Source organism: Theropithecus gelada, chromosome 7b (genome assembly GCF_003255815.1).
Source record: "Theropithecus gelada isolate Dixy chromosome 7b, Tgel_1.0, whole genome shotgun sequence".
Lineage (NCBI taxonomy): Eukaryota > Metazoa > Chordata > Mammalia > Primates > Cercopithecidae > Theropithecus > Theropithecus gelada.
Genome location: NC_037675.1, coordinates 75,235,522 through 75,249,293, shown reverse-complemented (window position 1 = coordinate 75,249,293; position 13,772 = coordinate 75,235,522). Strand labels below are relative to the sequence as shown.

General features: G+C 41.3%; 1 protein-coding gene across 4 annotated transcripts in view; it reads right to left on the bottom strand.

Moving 5' to 3' along the window:
• The window catches only part of ZNF410 (zinc finger protein 410), a 45,464-nt gene that overhangs the window by 15,016 nt on the left and 16,676 nt on the right, over positions 1-13,772 (bottom strand). For all 4 annotated transcript variants that reach the window (XM_025392039.1, XM_025392040.1, XM_025392041.1 and 1 more), the window contains 3 exons: positions 11,397-11,547; positions 10,425-10,606; positions 6,124-6,213 (listed from right to left, as the gene is read on the bottom strand). In XM_025392039.1, coding sequence (XP_025247824.1) covers positions 6,124-6,213; positions 10,425-10,606; positions 11,397-11,547 — 423 coding nt within the window. The remainder of the gene's footprint in view (positions 1-6,123; positions 6,214-10,424; positions 10,607-11,396; positions 11,548-13,772) is intronic.

The following is a 13,772-nucleotide window of genomic DNA, read 5'->3' as shown; positions in this document are numbered from 1 at the left end:
TTTCCCCTAAGACTAGGAAAAAGACAAGGATGCATACTCTCACCACTTTTTTTTTTTTTTTTTTTTTTTTTTAAACAGAGTCTCGCTCTATCGCCCAGGTCAGAGTGCAGTGGTATGATCTTGGCTCACTGCAACCTCCGCCTCCTGGGTTTAAGTGATTCTCATGCCTCAGCCACCTGAGTAGCTGGGATTACAGGCATGAGCTACCACATCTGGATAATTTTGTATTTTTAGTAGAGACAGGGTTTCACCATGTTGGCCAGGCTGGTCTCGAACTCCTGACCTCAGATGATCTGCCTGCCTCAGCCTCCCAAAGCATTGGGATTACAGGTGTGAGTCACTGCGCCGGGCCTCACCACTTCTATTCAACATTGTACTACTAGCCAGAAAAAGAAATTAGGCCAGGTGCGATGGCTCACGCCTATAATCTCAGCACTTTGGGAGGCCAAGATGGGCAGATTACCTGAGGTCAGGAGTTCAAGACCAGCCTGGCCAACATGCTGAAACCCTGTCTCTACTAAAAATACAAAATTATCCAGGTGTGGTGGCTCACGTGTGTAATTCCAGCTCTTGAACCCAGGAGGCAGAGGCTGCAGTGAGCTGAGATTGCTCCAAAAAAAAAAAAAAAAAAAAAAAAAGAAGTTAAGGCCAGGTGCAGTGGCTCATGCCTATCATCCCAACATTGGAAGACTGAGACAGGAAGACTGCTTGAGCTCAGGAGTGTGAAACCAGCCTGGGCAACACGGCAAAACCCTGTCTCTATAAAAATTTTTTAAAAACCTAGCTGGGGGCTGGGCGCGGTGGCTCAAGCCTGTAATCCCAGCACTTTGGGAGGCCGAGGCAGGTGGATCACAAGGTCAGGAGATCGAGACCATCCTGGCTAACACGGTGAAACCCCGTCTCTACTAAAAAATACAAAAAACTAGCCGGGCGAGGTGGCGGGCACCTGTAGTCCCAGCTACTCGGGAGGCTGAGGCAGGAGAATGGTGCAAACCCGGGAGGCGGAGCTTGCAGTGAGCTGAGATCCGGCCACTGCACTCCAGCCTGGGTGACGGAGAGAGACTCTCTCAAAAAAAAAGAAAAAAAAAAAACTAGCTGGGGGCCAGGCGTGGTGGCTCATGCCTGTAATCCCACTACTTTGGTAGGCCAAGGTGGGCAGATGACTTGAGGTCAGAAGTTCCAGACTAGCCTGGTCAACATGGTGAAAACCTGTCTCTACCAAAAATACAAAAATTAGCTGGGCGTGGTGGTGCATGCCTGTAATCCCAGTACTCGGGAGGCTGAGGCAGAAGAATCACTTGAACCTGGGAGCTGGAGATTGCAGTGAGCTGAGACTGTGCCACTGCACTCCAGCCTGGGCAACACAGTGAGACTCAAAAAAAAAAAAAAAAGCTGGGCATGCGCCTGTAGTCCCAGCCTCGGGAGGCTGATGTGGAAGAACTGCCCGAGCCCAGGAGGTCGAGGCTGCCGTGAGCCATGATCATGCCACTGCACTCCAACCTGAGTAACAGAGGGAGACCACGTCTCAAAAAAAACTAATAAATAAAAAAGAAAAGAAAAGAAAGGAAATTAAAGGCACCTAGATTGGAAAGGAAGAAGCAAAACTATCTTTAATCTCCGATGACATGATCTTTTATGTAGAAAACACTAAAAAATCTATTTTTTAAAAACTACTAAAACTCAGCCAGGTGTGGTGGCTCATGCCTGTAATCCCAACACTTTGGGAGGCCAAGGTGGGAATATCACTTGAGGCCAGGAGTTCAGGACCAGCCCAGGCAACACAAAAAGACTCCATTTCTACAAAAAAAAAATAGAAATTAGCTAGATGTGGTGGTGTGAGCCTGTAGTCCTGTTGCGGGAAATTAAAGACTGGAAAGGCTGATATGGAGAACGGGAGGATTGTTTATTTTATGTACGCACCAGCTCAGTGGATTCACATCCAAAAAGCTGAGCATTAAACAAAGACGGAGTGGGGTTTTTACAAACAGACTTATAAAAGTAAAACAAAAGCAGTTAATCGTGACAGGTCACATAATCTATAGCATAGCATAACTTGTGGCCTTGCATAGCTGGTGGCCTTGTAACTGCATTGAAAGAAAAATAAGAACTGGCTAAATACAGACATTTGTAAAACAGTTATGCTTAAGAAGCCAGGGAAGTGAATAACAGTAAAGGAATTTGTCTTTCTCTCTCTTTTTTTTTTCCTTCAACCTTGCTCTGGAAGAGGGGGTGTCTGGAGTCCATTCTTTTGGCCTTGGCTTCTCAAACAGTGTTACTTTTTAACTGTCCTTGAAGTGAACTTGCTAGGCAGAGGAAAACTTGTTCTTTTCTTTTTAACCCTTGCGTTGCCTGTTATTTTCTTGGAGTGAATGAATGCATATTTATTTTTAAATTTCTGCCTCAGTCCCAGCTATTGGGGAGGCTGAGGTGGGAAGATCACTTGTTCCCAGGAGTTCAAAGGCTTCGGTGAGCTATGATGGTGCCACTGCACTCTAGCCTGGGCAATAGAGTGAGACTTTGTCTCTAAAAAAAATAAACAGAAAAAATAGGGTGTAGGAGGAGGGGGAGAGCATCAGGAAGAATAGCTAATAGACGCTGGGCTTAATATCTAGGTGATGGGATGATCTGTGCAGCAAACCACCATGGTAAAAGACACCTTTACCTATGTAACAAACCTGCACATCCTGCACATGTACCCCTGAACTAAAAAGCTGGAAGGAAAAAAAAAAAAGAAACTACTAAAACTCAAGCACTTACCAAGGTTGCAAGATCAATGTACAAAATTCAATTATATTTCTACATATTAGCAATGAACAACTCAAAAATAAAATCAAGGAAACATTTCATTTGAAATAGCATCAAACATGAAATACTAGAAGTAACTAGAGCATCAATTCCTTATTCTCAAAATTCACAATTAAAAGAATTACACATTGATCCTGCCTTGGCTATGCAAATGATCAAATAGCCCTATACTTGATATTAGTGGAAAAGAGTCCAACTACAGAGTTCCACAGTACAGAAGAATTCCAACTAACGTGAAAAGAGTAAATGAGTAAGAAAAACCACCATTTTACAATCCTTAATGAAATAAGGGATTCAGGCATCATTTAGGAATGAAATCAAAAGGTGAAAGGTTGGCTGGGTGCAGTGGCACACGCCTGTTAATCCCAGCACTTTGGGAGGCCAAGGCAGGCAGAACACTTGAGGTCAGGAGTTCAAGACCAGCCTGGCCACATGGTGAAACCCTATCTCTAGTAAAAATATAAAAACTAGTGGGGCGTAGTGGCATGCGCCTGTGATACCAGCTACTCAGGTGGCTGAGACAGGAGAATTGCTTGAACTCAGGAGGTGGAGGCTGCAGTGAGCCAAGATCATGCCACTGCACTCTCGCCTGGGCAACACAGTAGTAACTGTCTCAAAAAAAAAAAAAAAAAAAAAAAAGAAAGTGAAAGGTTCATAGGGAACTTTACAATATAGGGATTAGGCCAGCTGAACCCATGGATCAATTTTGACAACCAAGCACTGTGAGCTTCCTGATGTGACACAAAATGAAGCACACAGAACCATCTCTCACATATTCTTGCCCAAAACTTCCAAACTTTGAAGCTTTTAGAGCTTACTTACATTTATAGGAAATGTAGGGAAACAAGTTAAATGACATAAATGGAAGCAAACCAACACATCCAGAATGTGGGGTATTCTACAGGACTCAACTAACTCTGTTTTGCAAAAACTCTATGAAAAACAACAACAACAACAAAAACTCCATGTAGAAAGATCTAGAGTTTTAAAGACTTAATAACCAAGTATAATATTGGATCTTGTTGGATCCTGATTTAAACAAACCAACTTTAAAAGAAATTTTCGAAACAAGTAGAAAAAACTGAACATTGGTTATAAGATAAAACCAAGGAATTATTAATTTTGATAGGTATAACACCACTGTTGCTATGTAAAAAAAAAAAACTTCTCTACTTTGGTGAATCTTTCACATAATCTGACACAGTAAAGTAAAATAAAAATGCTCTACAATCCAAGCAAAACACATCTGAAGTCCACATCTAGCCTACAGGATACGTTTGCCATCTCTGCTTAGAACCTGTCATCATATTAAAACACTGCTCCACTCCTAATAGCTCAACTCTGCAATGCCCATTCCTGATTGTAATCTCCAACTTCCTTGCTCCCGCTGCAGTAGCTTGCTTTCCTCATAAGTAACTTCCAGTTCCTCCTTTCCACTTGTCATGTTCTGGCTTCCCCTTGGCCCATCATTCAACAATGACCTGATTCCATTCTAGAATCCCTCTCCTCCTTGAGTTCATCTCTTACTCAGCAAGCCTCTGTTCTGATTAACCTCCATCACCTATTTTCTCCAGTGTCCAGCTTTTAAATTGTTCAGCAGTAGCAGAAAAAAGTAATAAAATCTGAGTTATGCTACTTACTCTCAGCTATGTCCTCACTCACTGTTACTTAGCAATCCTTTTATTCATTCTCATTGGCTCAATCAACAAATTCTAAACAGCTGTTGTACGCCAGGAATTTTTTTTTTTCTCACCTCCAACGAACTTACAAGGCTAGTCTACAGACCCCCTCTAGCACTCATCATCCAACACTTTTCTAACCCCTCATAAATATGTGAGTCACCCTGACAACTGGAAAGCCCCCTTTCCCTCCTTATCTTCACTACCACTTTTTTTTTTTTTTTTTTTTTTTTGAGACAGGGTCTCGCCCGGTCATCCAGGCTGGAGTGCAGTGGCACAATCACAACTCACTGCAGCCTCAACCTCCTGAAACTACCATGCTTTTTTTTTTTTTTTTTTTTTTTGAGACGGAGTTTCACTCTTGTTGCCCAGGCTGGAGTGCAATGGCACAATCTTGGCTCACTGCAACCTCCGCCTCCCGGGCTCAAGCAATTCTCCTGCCTCAACTTCCCAAGTAACTGGGATTACAGGCATGTGCTGCCACGCCCGGATAATTTTGTATTTTTTTAGTAGGCTGATCTCGGCAGGATTTCACCATGTTGGCCAGGCTGGTCTCAAACTCCTAACCTCAAGTGATCCACCCGCCTCGGCCTCCCAAAGTGCTGGAATTACAGGCATGAGCCACGACACCCGGCCACTACCATGCTTCTTGAATCAATAATCCTCACCTGCTGCCTCCATTTCCGTATCACTTTATAGCCAATCATTTGCGGAGTTGAACAGATTCTTTCACTGGGTCTCTTTCCATGCTCCCTGCCACTACACTGGAGCAGACTTCTTGACCAGACTGAAAAAAAGTCTTCTCATCTCTTCCTATTTTGGTTTAGCTTCTGCATCACTGCCAGATTAACCTTCAGTAAGCCAAGTTTTCATCAGGTTGTACTTCCAGTAGGCTCCACAAACTCTCCTTTCTGACATTCTAGGCCCTTCTTAAACTACCTTCCCCGTCTTGTTTTCCAAGTAAATCACCATGTCCTACAGGAAAAAAGTCCTTCTAACAAGATACAGGTTTTTCCCTGGGCTGTACCTGACTTCTGGTTGAGAAGATGAGATATATCTGCAGAGTGAGCAAACTGACAGAATTGCAGGGAATTAATTTAAGGCTCCAAACAGAAAATGGGTTGCTAAATCTTACTCCTTTCTTCTCTTCTCCACATCTGCAACGATAAGGTTTGTGGTTCTACTTGCCAAAGGCACAGTTTCTGCCAAAATGGTGACTCAAGCAGGATCACTAACACCTGCTCAGAAGGCAGTAATATTACTGGTGCTGCTACAACTTATATCAATCTTTTTACTTTCTTCTGATGTGAAATCCTCCCCAAGGATAAAAACATCAATTCCTAAAGAGAAGCGTCCACGTTTCATGTAACTTATAAAGCACCCAGCAGAGTGCCAAATTTGCTGTTCAAAAAAAGGCTGTATGAGAAACACAGCTGAAAATAATAATTAGATGTTTCCCCCCCTCCTTGATTATAAGAATTAAGGGCCTAGACTTCTGATTCCGTCATGATGATGAGAAGCTTTCTATCTTTATAGTGAACAGTTTGTTTCTTTTTAGGTGTCTTTATATCACCCCCACAACCCTTTTAGTCTTTTGTCTACTTTTCCTAAAATCTATGAATGGCAAAGGTTCTGATACCTGAGTGAACCACCAGATGTTTTCGGAGACTAGAATACTCAGCAAAGGAACGGCCACATCCTTGGGCTTCACAAAGGAAAGGTTTCTCTCCTAGAGACAGAAAATGAGATAAAGATTCAGTCTTCTGATGAACTGATTACCTGTTACTCTCTTTTCCCACCAACTTTATTCAGAGTCGAATGACTTACCTACTCTGATTTATTTAATTCATGTTATAATTTTAACTGGGCTACCTAGCAAGTGTTGCCTCTCAGTGATCTTTTAGTATACATCCCGCTGACAGCCTTGCCCTTTTCCTTGGAATGGCTGCCTCAAAGCCTATACTTCCTTCTCCCTCCTGGCCCAAGAGCTAGAGAGTTGCATTAACCTACCTTCTTCAGTGATTCCCACCCTCTGAGGATATCAAGATTAATACTGAATATGCGGTCAGGACTTTTACCTTACATCAATTTTCTTTATGACTCAGTTTCTAGATCCATCTAAAAGTATAATTTTTTTGGAGATGAAGTCTCACTATGTTTCCCAGGCTGATCTCAAATTCCTGGGCTCAAGCCTGGGCTACAGAGAGAGAGTGAGACCCTGTCTCAAAAACAAAAAACAAAAAACAAAAAACAAAAAAGATGCAGTCTCTATCCTCTAAAAGTCACAGACCAGTGTGAGACAAATGAATTCATTAAAAAAAAAAAAAAAAAGTGCTCCCTTGCAGTAATTTTTGTAAGCAGCTGAATTTGAGTTCATCTAAAAGATGACAAGGATGGAAGGAAATTTCAGGCACAAGGAATAGTGTGTGAGCAGAGCCTTGAAACTGAGAGTGCCAAGGGAAAGTTCAGAAAATGGCAAGTAAGGCTGGCACAGTGACATTACGGGAGCTGAGCTTTCTAGAAGGGAACAGCACTGCTAGATTATACTATTCTTTCAGACTGTACCACACAGTTTAATGTTTGCGATTCTCCAGCGGTAGCTTTTTTCAATGCTTTATTTGTATACTCATCCCTACCCCAGAATGCTAGGTACTCAAAAGTTATTGAAAGAATGAACAATACATTAATATATGTAACAGAACAAATGTCAAGAAAACAGAACATTTTAGTAATTACAAGGTCAAATGTTTCAAAAGATGAACTAAAGAACTAAAAATACAAAAAGGATTTAGAAAAATATTCTACATAAGAATGTAATGGCATGAAATATTTGCATCAAGCTGGTTAGGGGATATACCTATTTGGAAACTTGAGAGGATGGTTATTTCACTGGGATAAGGGACACAGGAGAAGGAACAGGTTTAAAAGGCAATGCAGCAAAATGGTGAAAAACATGGCCTTTGGGGTCTGTTAATCCAATTCTGACTTCAAATCCTGGCACTACCACTTATTTGTATGGGGAAGGTGTTTAATCTCTTTAAAAATCAGCTTTTCATCTATAATACGGAAATAATACAATTTCAAAAGTGTTTTGAGGATTAAATGAGATAATACCAGGTAAATATTCAGCATGGTGCCTGGCACATAGTAAGCCCTCATAGTAAGCCACTGAATTAGCAGCTTTACTTTTTTTTTTTTTTTTGAGACAGAGTTTTGCTCTTGTTGCCCAGTCTGGAGTACAATGGCGCGATCTCCATTCACTGCATCCTCTGCCTCTTGGGTTCAAGCGATTCTCCTGCCTCAGCCTCCCTAGTAGCTGGGATTACAGGCATGCGCCACCATGCCCCAGCTAATTTTTGTATTTTTAGTAGAGATGGGATTTCACCATGTTGGTCAGGCTGGTCTGGAACTCCTGACCTCAGATGATCCACTCACCTTGGCCTCCCAAAGTGCTGGGATTACAGGCATGAGCCACTGTACCCAGTCAAAATTGTTCTTTTGAGATGGAGTCTCGCTCTGTCTCCCAGGCTGGAGTGTAGTAGCACAATCTTGGCTCACTGTAACTTCTAACTCCCGGGTTCAAGCAATTCTCCTGCCTCAGCCTCCTGAGTAACTGGGATTACAGGCACCCATCACCATGCCTGGCTAATTGTATTTTTAGTAGAGATGGGGTTTCACTGTGTTGGCCAGGCTGGCCTCAAACTCCTGCCCTCAAGTGATCTGTTCGCCTCAGCCTCCCAAAGTGCTGGGATTACAGGTGTGAGCCACTGTGCCCGACCTGAACTGCAGCTTTAATTACTATCAATACTACTAACAAAGATTTGAGGTCAGTTTTGACATTTGAGATAAACTGAGTTGTCAGCATTTAAATATAAAATCCTTGGAAGAGCTCTGGGATCATATCAGAATTCAAATTCCAGCTCTGCCATTTCCTACCTGCATGATATTGGGCAAGTTACTTCTCTCTCTAATCTTCTGTTCCTTTATCAATAAGTACAGTATCTAAGGCATAAAGTTACCTTAAAGATTAAATGAGGTAACATATATGTGGTTGGTACATATTAAAGTGCCTCAACAAATGCTAACTTTTATTATTATTATTTATTATTGAGATTCAGATCTGTGAGGCATCTAGGGAGAAATAATTAAATTGAGGTCTGAGATTGTGACAAGAGAGTGCACTGAGTAAAAGAGAAGGAACGAGAAATTCTGAAACTGATGAAAAATTCAGAGATTAACAGATAAAAGTCAGAAAGAATTAGAAAGAGAAAAATAAAAAACAAAAAAAAAATCAGGCCATATTTTGAAGTAAAAGCGTTTTAAGGCTGGGTGTGGTGGTTCACATATGTAATCTCAGCACTTTGGAAGGGCAAGGTCAGCAGATCACTTGAGGTCAGGAGTTCGAGAACAGCCTGGCCAACATGGCAAAACCCGGTCTCTACTAGAAATACAATTGTCTGGGCATGGTAGTGCACACCTGTAATCCCAGCTACTGGGAGGCTGAGGCACGAGAAAAACTTGAACCCAAGAGGCAGAGGTTGCAGTGAGCTGAGATCACATCACTGCACTCCAGCCTGGCTGACAGAGTAAGACTCTGTCTCAAAAATAAATAAGAAAAAAAGAAAGCTTTTTAAGATGATGTTCAGTGTTATCAAATGGTACAACAAAGGGCTGGTCCGAAGGTAGTGAGTTATCTCAACTGATGTTCACAGTTATAGATCAAGTGCCTTGTTTTACTTTTTCCCCTCTTCTCACTACCGCTCATTTGACTAATTTTAAAAAACGGTACAGGCTGGGCACAGTGGCTCACGCCTGTAATCCCAGCACTTTGGGAGGCTGAGACGGGCAGATCACAAGGTCAGGAGATCGAGACCATCCTACCTAACATGGTGAAACCCTGTCTCTACTAAAAACATACACACACACACAAAATTAGCTGGGCGTGGTGGCGGGTGTCTGTAGTCCCAGCTACTGGGGAGGCTGAGGCAGGAGAATGGCGTGAACCTAGAAGGCGGAGCTTGCAGTGAGCCGAGATCTCACCACTGCACTCTAGCCTAGCAACACAGCAAGACTCCATCTCAAACAAACAAACAAAAAACAAAAAAAAAAGTATGTGTGTGTGTATATATATATATGCCTTTTACTTTTAATTTTACATATGCCTTATGTTTTTATACAAGCTTTTTATTTTATATATGTCATATATATATTCGCCTTTTAATTTTACCTGCTGTCATTTTACCAATGCAAGAATCAAGAAGAGTCAACGAAAGTGGGGAAGAATAGTTACACATTCTAAGAGTGGTCTGGGTTCAGCGATTATACTTTGGCTAGATACTAGAACATGCTAGACTAAGTGGCTTGGAAAATCACCCTTAGACTCTTAGACTATGAGTCAAGGAATCTTTATTTTGTTCCTGTGATATTAACATGCTGTGTGACCCAGAATAATTAACTTCTCTATTCTGTTTCTCATGTTGTGAGGCTCTAATGAGAAAGTCAGGGATTGCATCTTATCTTTTGTATTTTTTCCCACCCTGCCCCATTTAGTGCCTAGAACAGGTTCTGCATGATTTGTGTGACTCAATAAATGTTACTGCCCAAAATCTTAACTGCACAGTGTTCAGAAAGATTTGAACACAGACTGATTTTGTCCAGATCTCCCCACATCATTGTTGTCTGAGAAGGTCTTACAACTCTCCCTACAGGTTAGGCTCCTGGAGACAGAAATCAACATCGTCCACTCTAAACACACAGGTAAAAATACAATAAATATTATTATAAGTGCCACAAGTCATTTGAAAAAGAAATCCCATCTTCAGAGTTCTAGCAACAACCCCAGACCTTCATTTCTATTCCCACTTGAGTTTTTCCTAAGGATAGGCAAACATGCAGAGCCAAGGAGTAGACTGCCCAAAGGAATGTTGGTGCTGCACATACCTGTGTGAATGCGCCGGTGGTTCTTCAGGTTTCCAGCTGTAGTAAACTGCTTACCACAGCCAGACTCATGGCACATAAAGGGCTTCTCTCCATTGTGGGTCCTCATGTGTACCTTCAGCCTCTGCAGCACATAGAAGCTTTTCCCACAACCTTCTGCAGGACAGATGAAGGAGCGGTCATTTCTGCAAAAATAATCACATAAGCAAAAATATCTGAAAATACTCTTTGCTAGAGATGACAAGTCAAAGCCCCTATTGACTCTCAAGGCAAACAGTAAGTCCAAAAACTGGATATATCAGAATCAACTGAAGACTTCGTTAAACCTACAGCTGGGTGGTGGCTCACAGCCTGTAATCCCAGCTACTCTGGAGGCTGAGGCAGGAAGATTACTTGAGCCCAGGAGTTTCAGATCAGCTTGGGCAACATAGCGAGACCTTGTCTCAAAAAAAATTTTTTTTTAATTAGCCAGGTGTGGTGGTGCAAGTCTGTAATCCCAGCTGAGGCTGAGGTAGGAAGATGACTTGAGCACAGGAGTTTGAGACTGCAGTGAGCTATGATGGCGCCACTGTACTCCAGCCTGGGTGAGATCCTGTCTCTTTTAAAAAAAAAAAAAAATCAAACAAAAAACTACAGATGCCTAGCACCACCCCTTAAACTGATTTCATAGGCTCGAGGTAGGGGCCCATGCTTACTTGTTACTTTTAAGTTCTCAAAGGAAATATGTTTTATAATAAAATTTGAGAACTCTTAGTTTAACGTCTTTAGGTCCCAAATGTCTTATTAAATATTTATCAAGAATGAGATAAATGAGACAATGCAAATCTTTCTGTTAAAGAAAAAAAGACATCTTAACCAGAAGTTAACTGGAGTCCCTACTTTCCTGTAATCTATCAACCTGAGGGACAAGCTCCTCTGGAAGAATCAACTTTTGCATCAACATATATCCAAATATGAGATCTCAGATTTGCTCACCGATGAGTCTTGAGGTGGTATTTAAAGTGAGCTGGCCATACAAATGTCCGGTCACAGCCTTCAACTGTACACTTGAGCTTCTTTTCCACTTGAGGAAGGGGCCCAGAATCTTTTGGTTGCCCATCACCAGAACCAAGGTGGACATTTTCTCCTGTAACAGAGTCACATATTTATAATCCAGGAAAGGACCCTACTCAGATACTTAGGCTCAAACAGTAAAGCTCCTATGTTTTCCTCCTAGAGATCATGAATCAGATATCTATCTTCATCTTCCTCAGTTCTCCGTGTACACACTTAACAGCAGAAACTGGGCCAGGCGTGGTGCTCACACCTATAATCCCAAGCACTTGGGAAGCCAAGCTGGGGGGACTGCTTGAGCCCAGGAGTTCCGAGACTAGCATGGGCAATGTGGTGAAACCGTATCTTTACAAAACACAAACAAACAAACAAAAATTAACCAGGCATGGTGGCACAGGCCTCTAGTTGAGGCTCCAAGGCTAAGGCAGGAAGATCACTTAAGCCTGGGAGGTTGATGCTATAGTGAGCCGTGACTGCACCACTGTACTCCAGCCTGGGTGACAGAGCAAGAATCTGTCAATAAATAAATAAATATAACAAAACAATAGAAATGCAAGTGTTCTACATATTTATTCCCTTACTCCAGGAAAAACTACCAAAAACTATCATGTTTTGTTTCACAAGACTAGGCCTCTTTGACAAATTTAAGAGATATCCAAAATGGTTTGCTATTAGAAATCTTAGAAAGCAGAATTAAACCCACTTTGCATTACAGTTTGGTGAGAAGCAGGGATAGCAACACTATCCCTGAGTAGTATGCTACAAAGATGACAAAGTTCTGAGTAGTTAAAAACACTGTATTTTGCTTGTGTCCAGGAGGCGGAGGCTGCAGTGAGCCGAGATTGCACCACTGCACTCCAGTCTGGGCAACAGAGTAAGACCCTGTTTCAAAAACAAACAAACAAAAAATCCCACTGTATTTTAAGGAGAAACAGTCATTCTGGTTCAGTGTGGGCTTTGACAGATAGCCATTTTTATATTTCCATCTTCTGAAATGAATTTGGCCATTTCCTGTCATTCTGGAAACTAAGCACCACCTTCCAATTTCCTGTACCACCCTTCTTTAGTTATAAAATACTTAAGGAATACAAAATTTAAATTTCTAACCACATTTTAAAAAGTAAGAGAAAATATCTACTGCAGTTTTGTTCAACAGAATAAAGAGAGGTAAGGAGTACAAAGTGCCTCCCTTAAATGTAAACAAAATCAGTTAAAAATTTTTATATAAATTCCAAATTAGTAGGTGGTGGTCCTTTTCTTTCACTTTCTTCAAGAAATACTTGAACATCAATAGAGAAAAAAATTAATAGTCATTTAATTCTGCTATAAGCATATGCAGGCAGTGTATCTTTCCACTATATATACCTTAGCAATAAGATTTATATCTCCAAATTTCCCCCTCAATAGCCAAAAGTAGAATATATATGTTGTACCTATCACAACCCCTAGAACCTGATGGCTAATCAAAGGCAGTTTCTGTCCCATCTATTAATCTTCTCCTTGCTATACTTTACCAAATACTAGTCATAAAGCTGATTGCTCCAAGGTCAGAGCAGAACCTAGGATGCTTCCTGCTAGTTACTATTAACTTTTTCTTTAATATTGCCCCAAGATTTTTAAAAATGTGCTTACCTGAAAAATATCTACACATATAGCACAAAAATACATATGCCATGAAGGAATCTTCCCACCAACCCCAGAACTCCAGCTAACTGATTTCTAATGAAAGGTCTGTTAAACATCATGCTTTTTTCTTTTACATTTTTTTGTTTTTGTTTTTGAGACAAGGTCTCATTTTGTTGCCCAGGCTGGAATCCAGTGGCATGATCTCAGTTCACTGCAACCTCGACCTCCCTAGCTCGGGAGATCCTCCCACATCAGCCTCCCAAGTAGCTGGGACTAGAGTCAGGTGTGCACCACCACACCTGGTTAATTTTTTTTTTTTTTTTTTTTTTTTGTAGAGATGGGGTTTTGCCACGTTGCCCAGGCTGGTCTCCTGAGCTCAACAGATCCACCTGCCTCGGCCACCCAGTGTTGAGATTACAGGCGTGAACCACTGCATCGGCCAAAAACATCATGCTAATACAGTGATTCAAATCAGTGATAGTAGGGGCTTTCTGGATTCAGTTTTATAGATATAATAAGAATATTAATATAATCATAAAATAGGAAAAATGAATACATAGAATAAGGAAAGGCTAAGAAATTATTGAAACTCCTCCTGCTCAACAATGAAGATTATCAATATATGCTCAAAGAAATATAAGGCAAATTTTTCCCTAAAAAAAAAAAATCCCT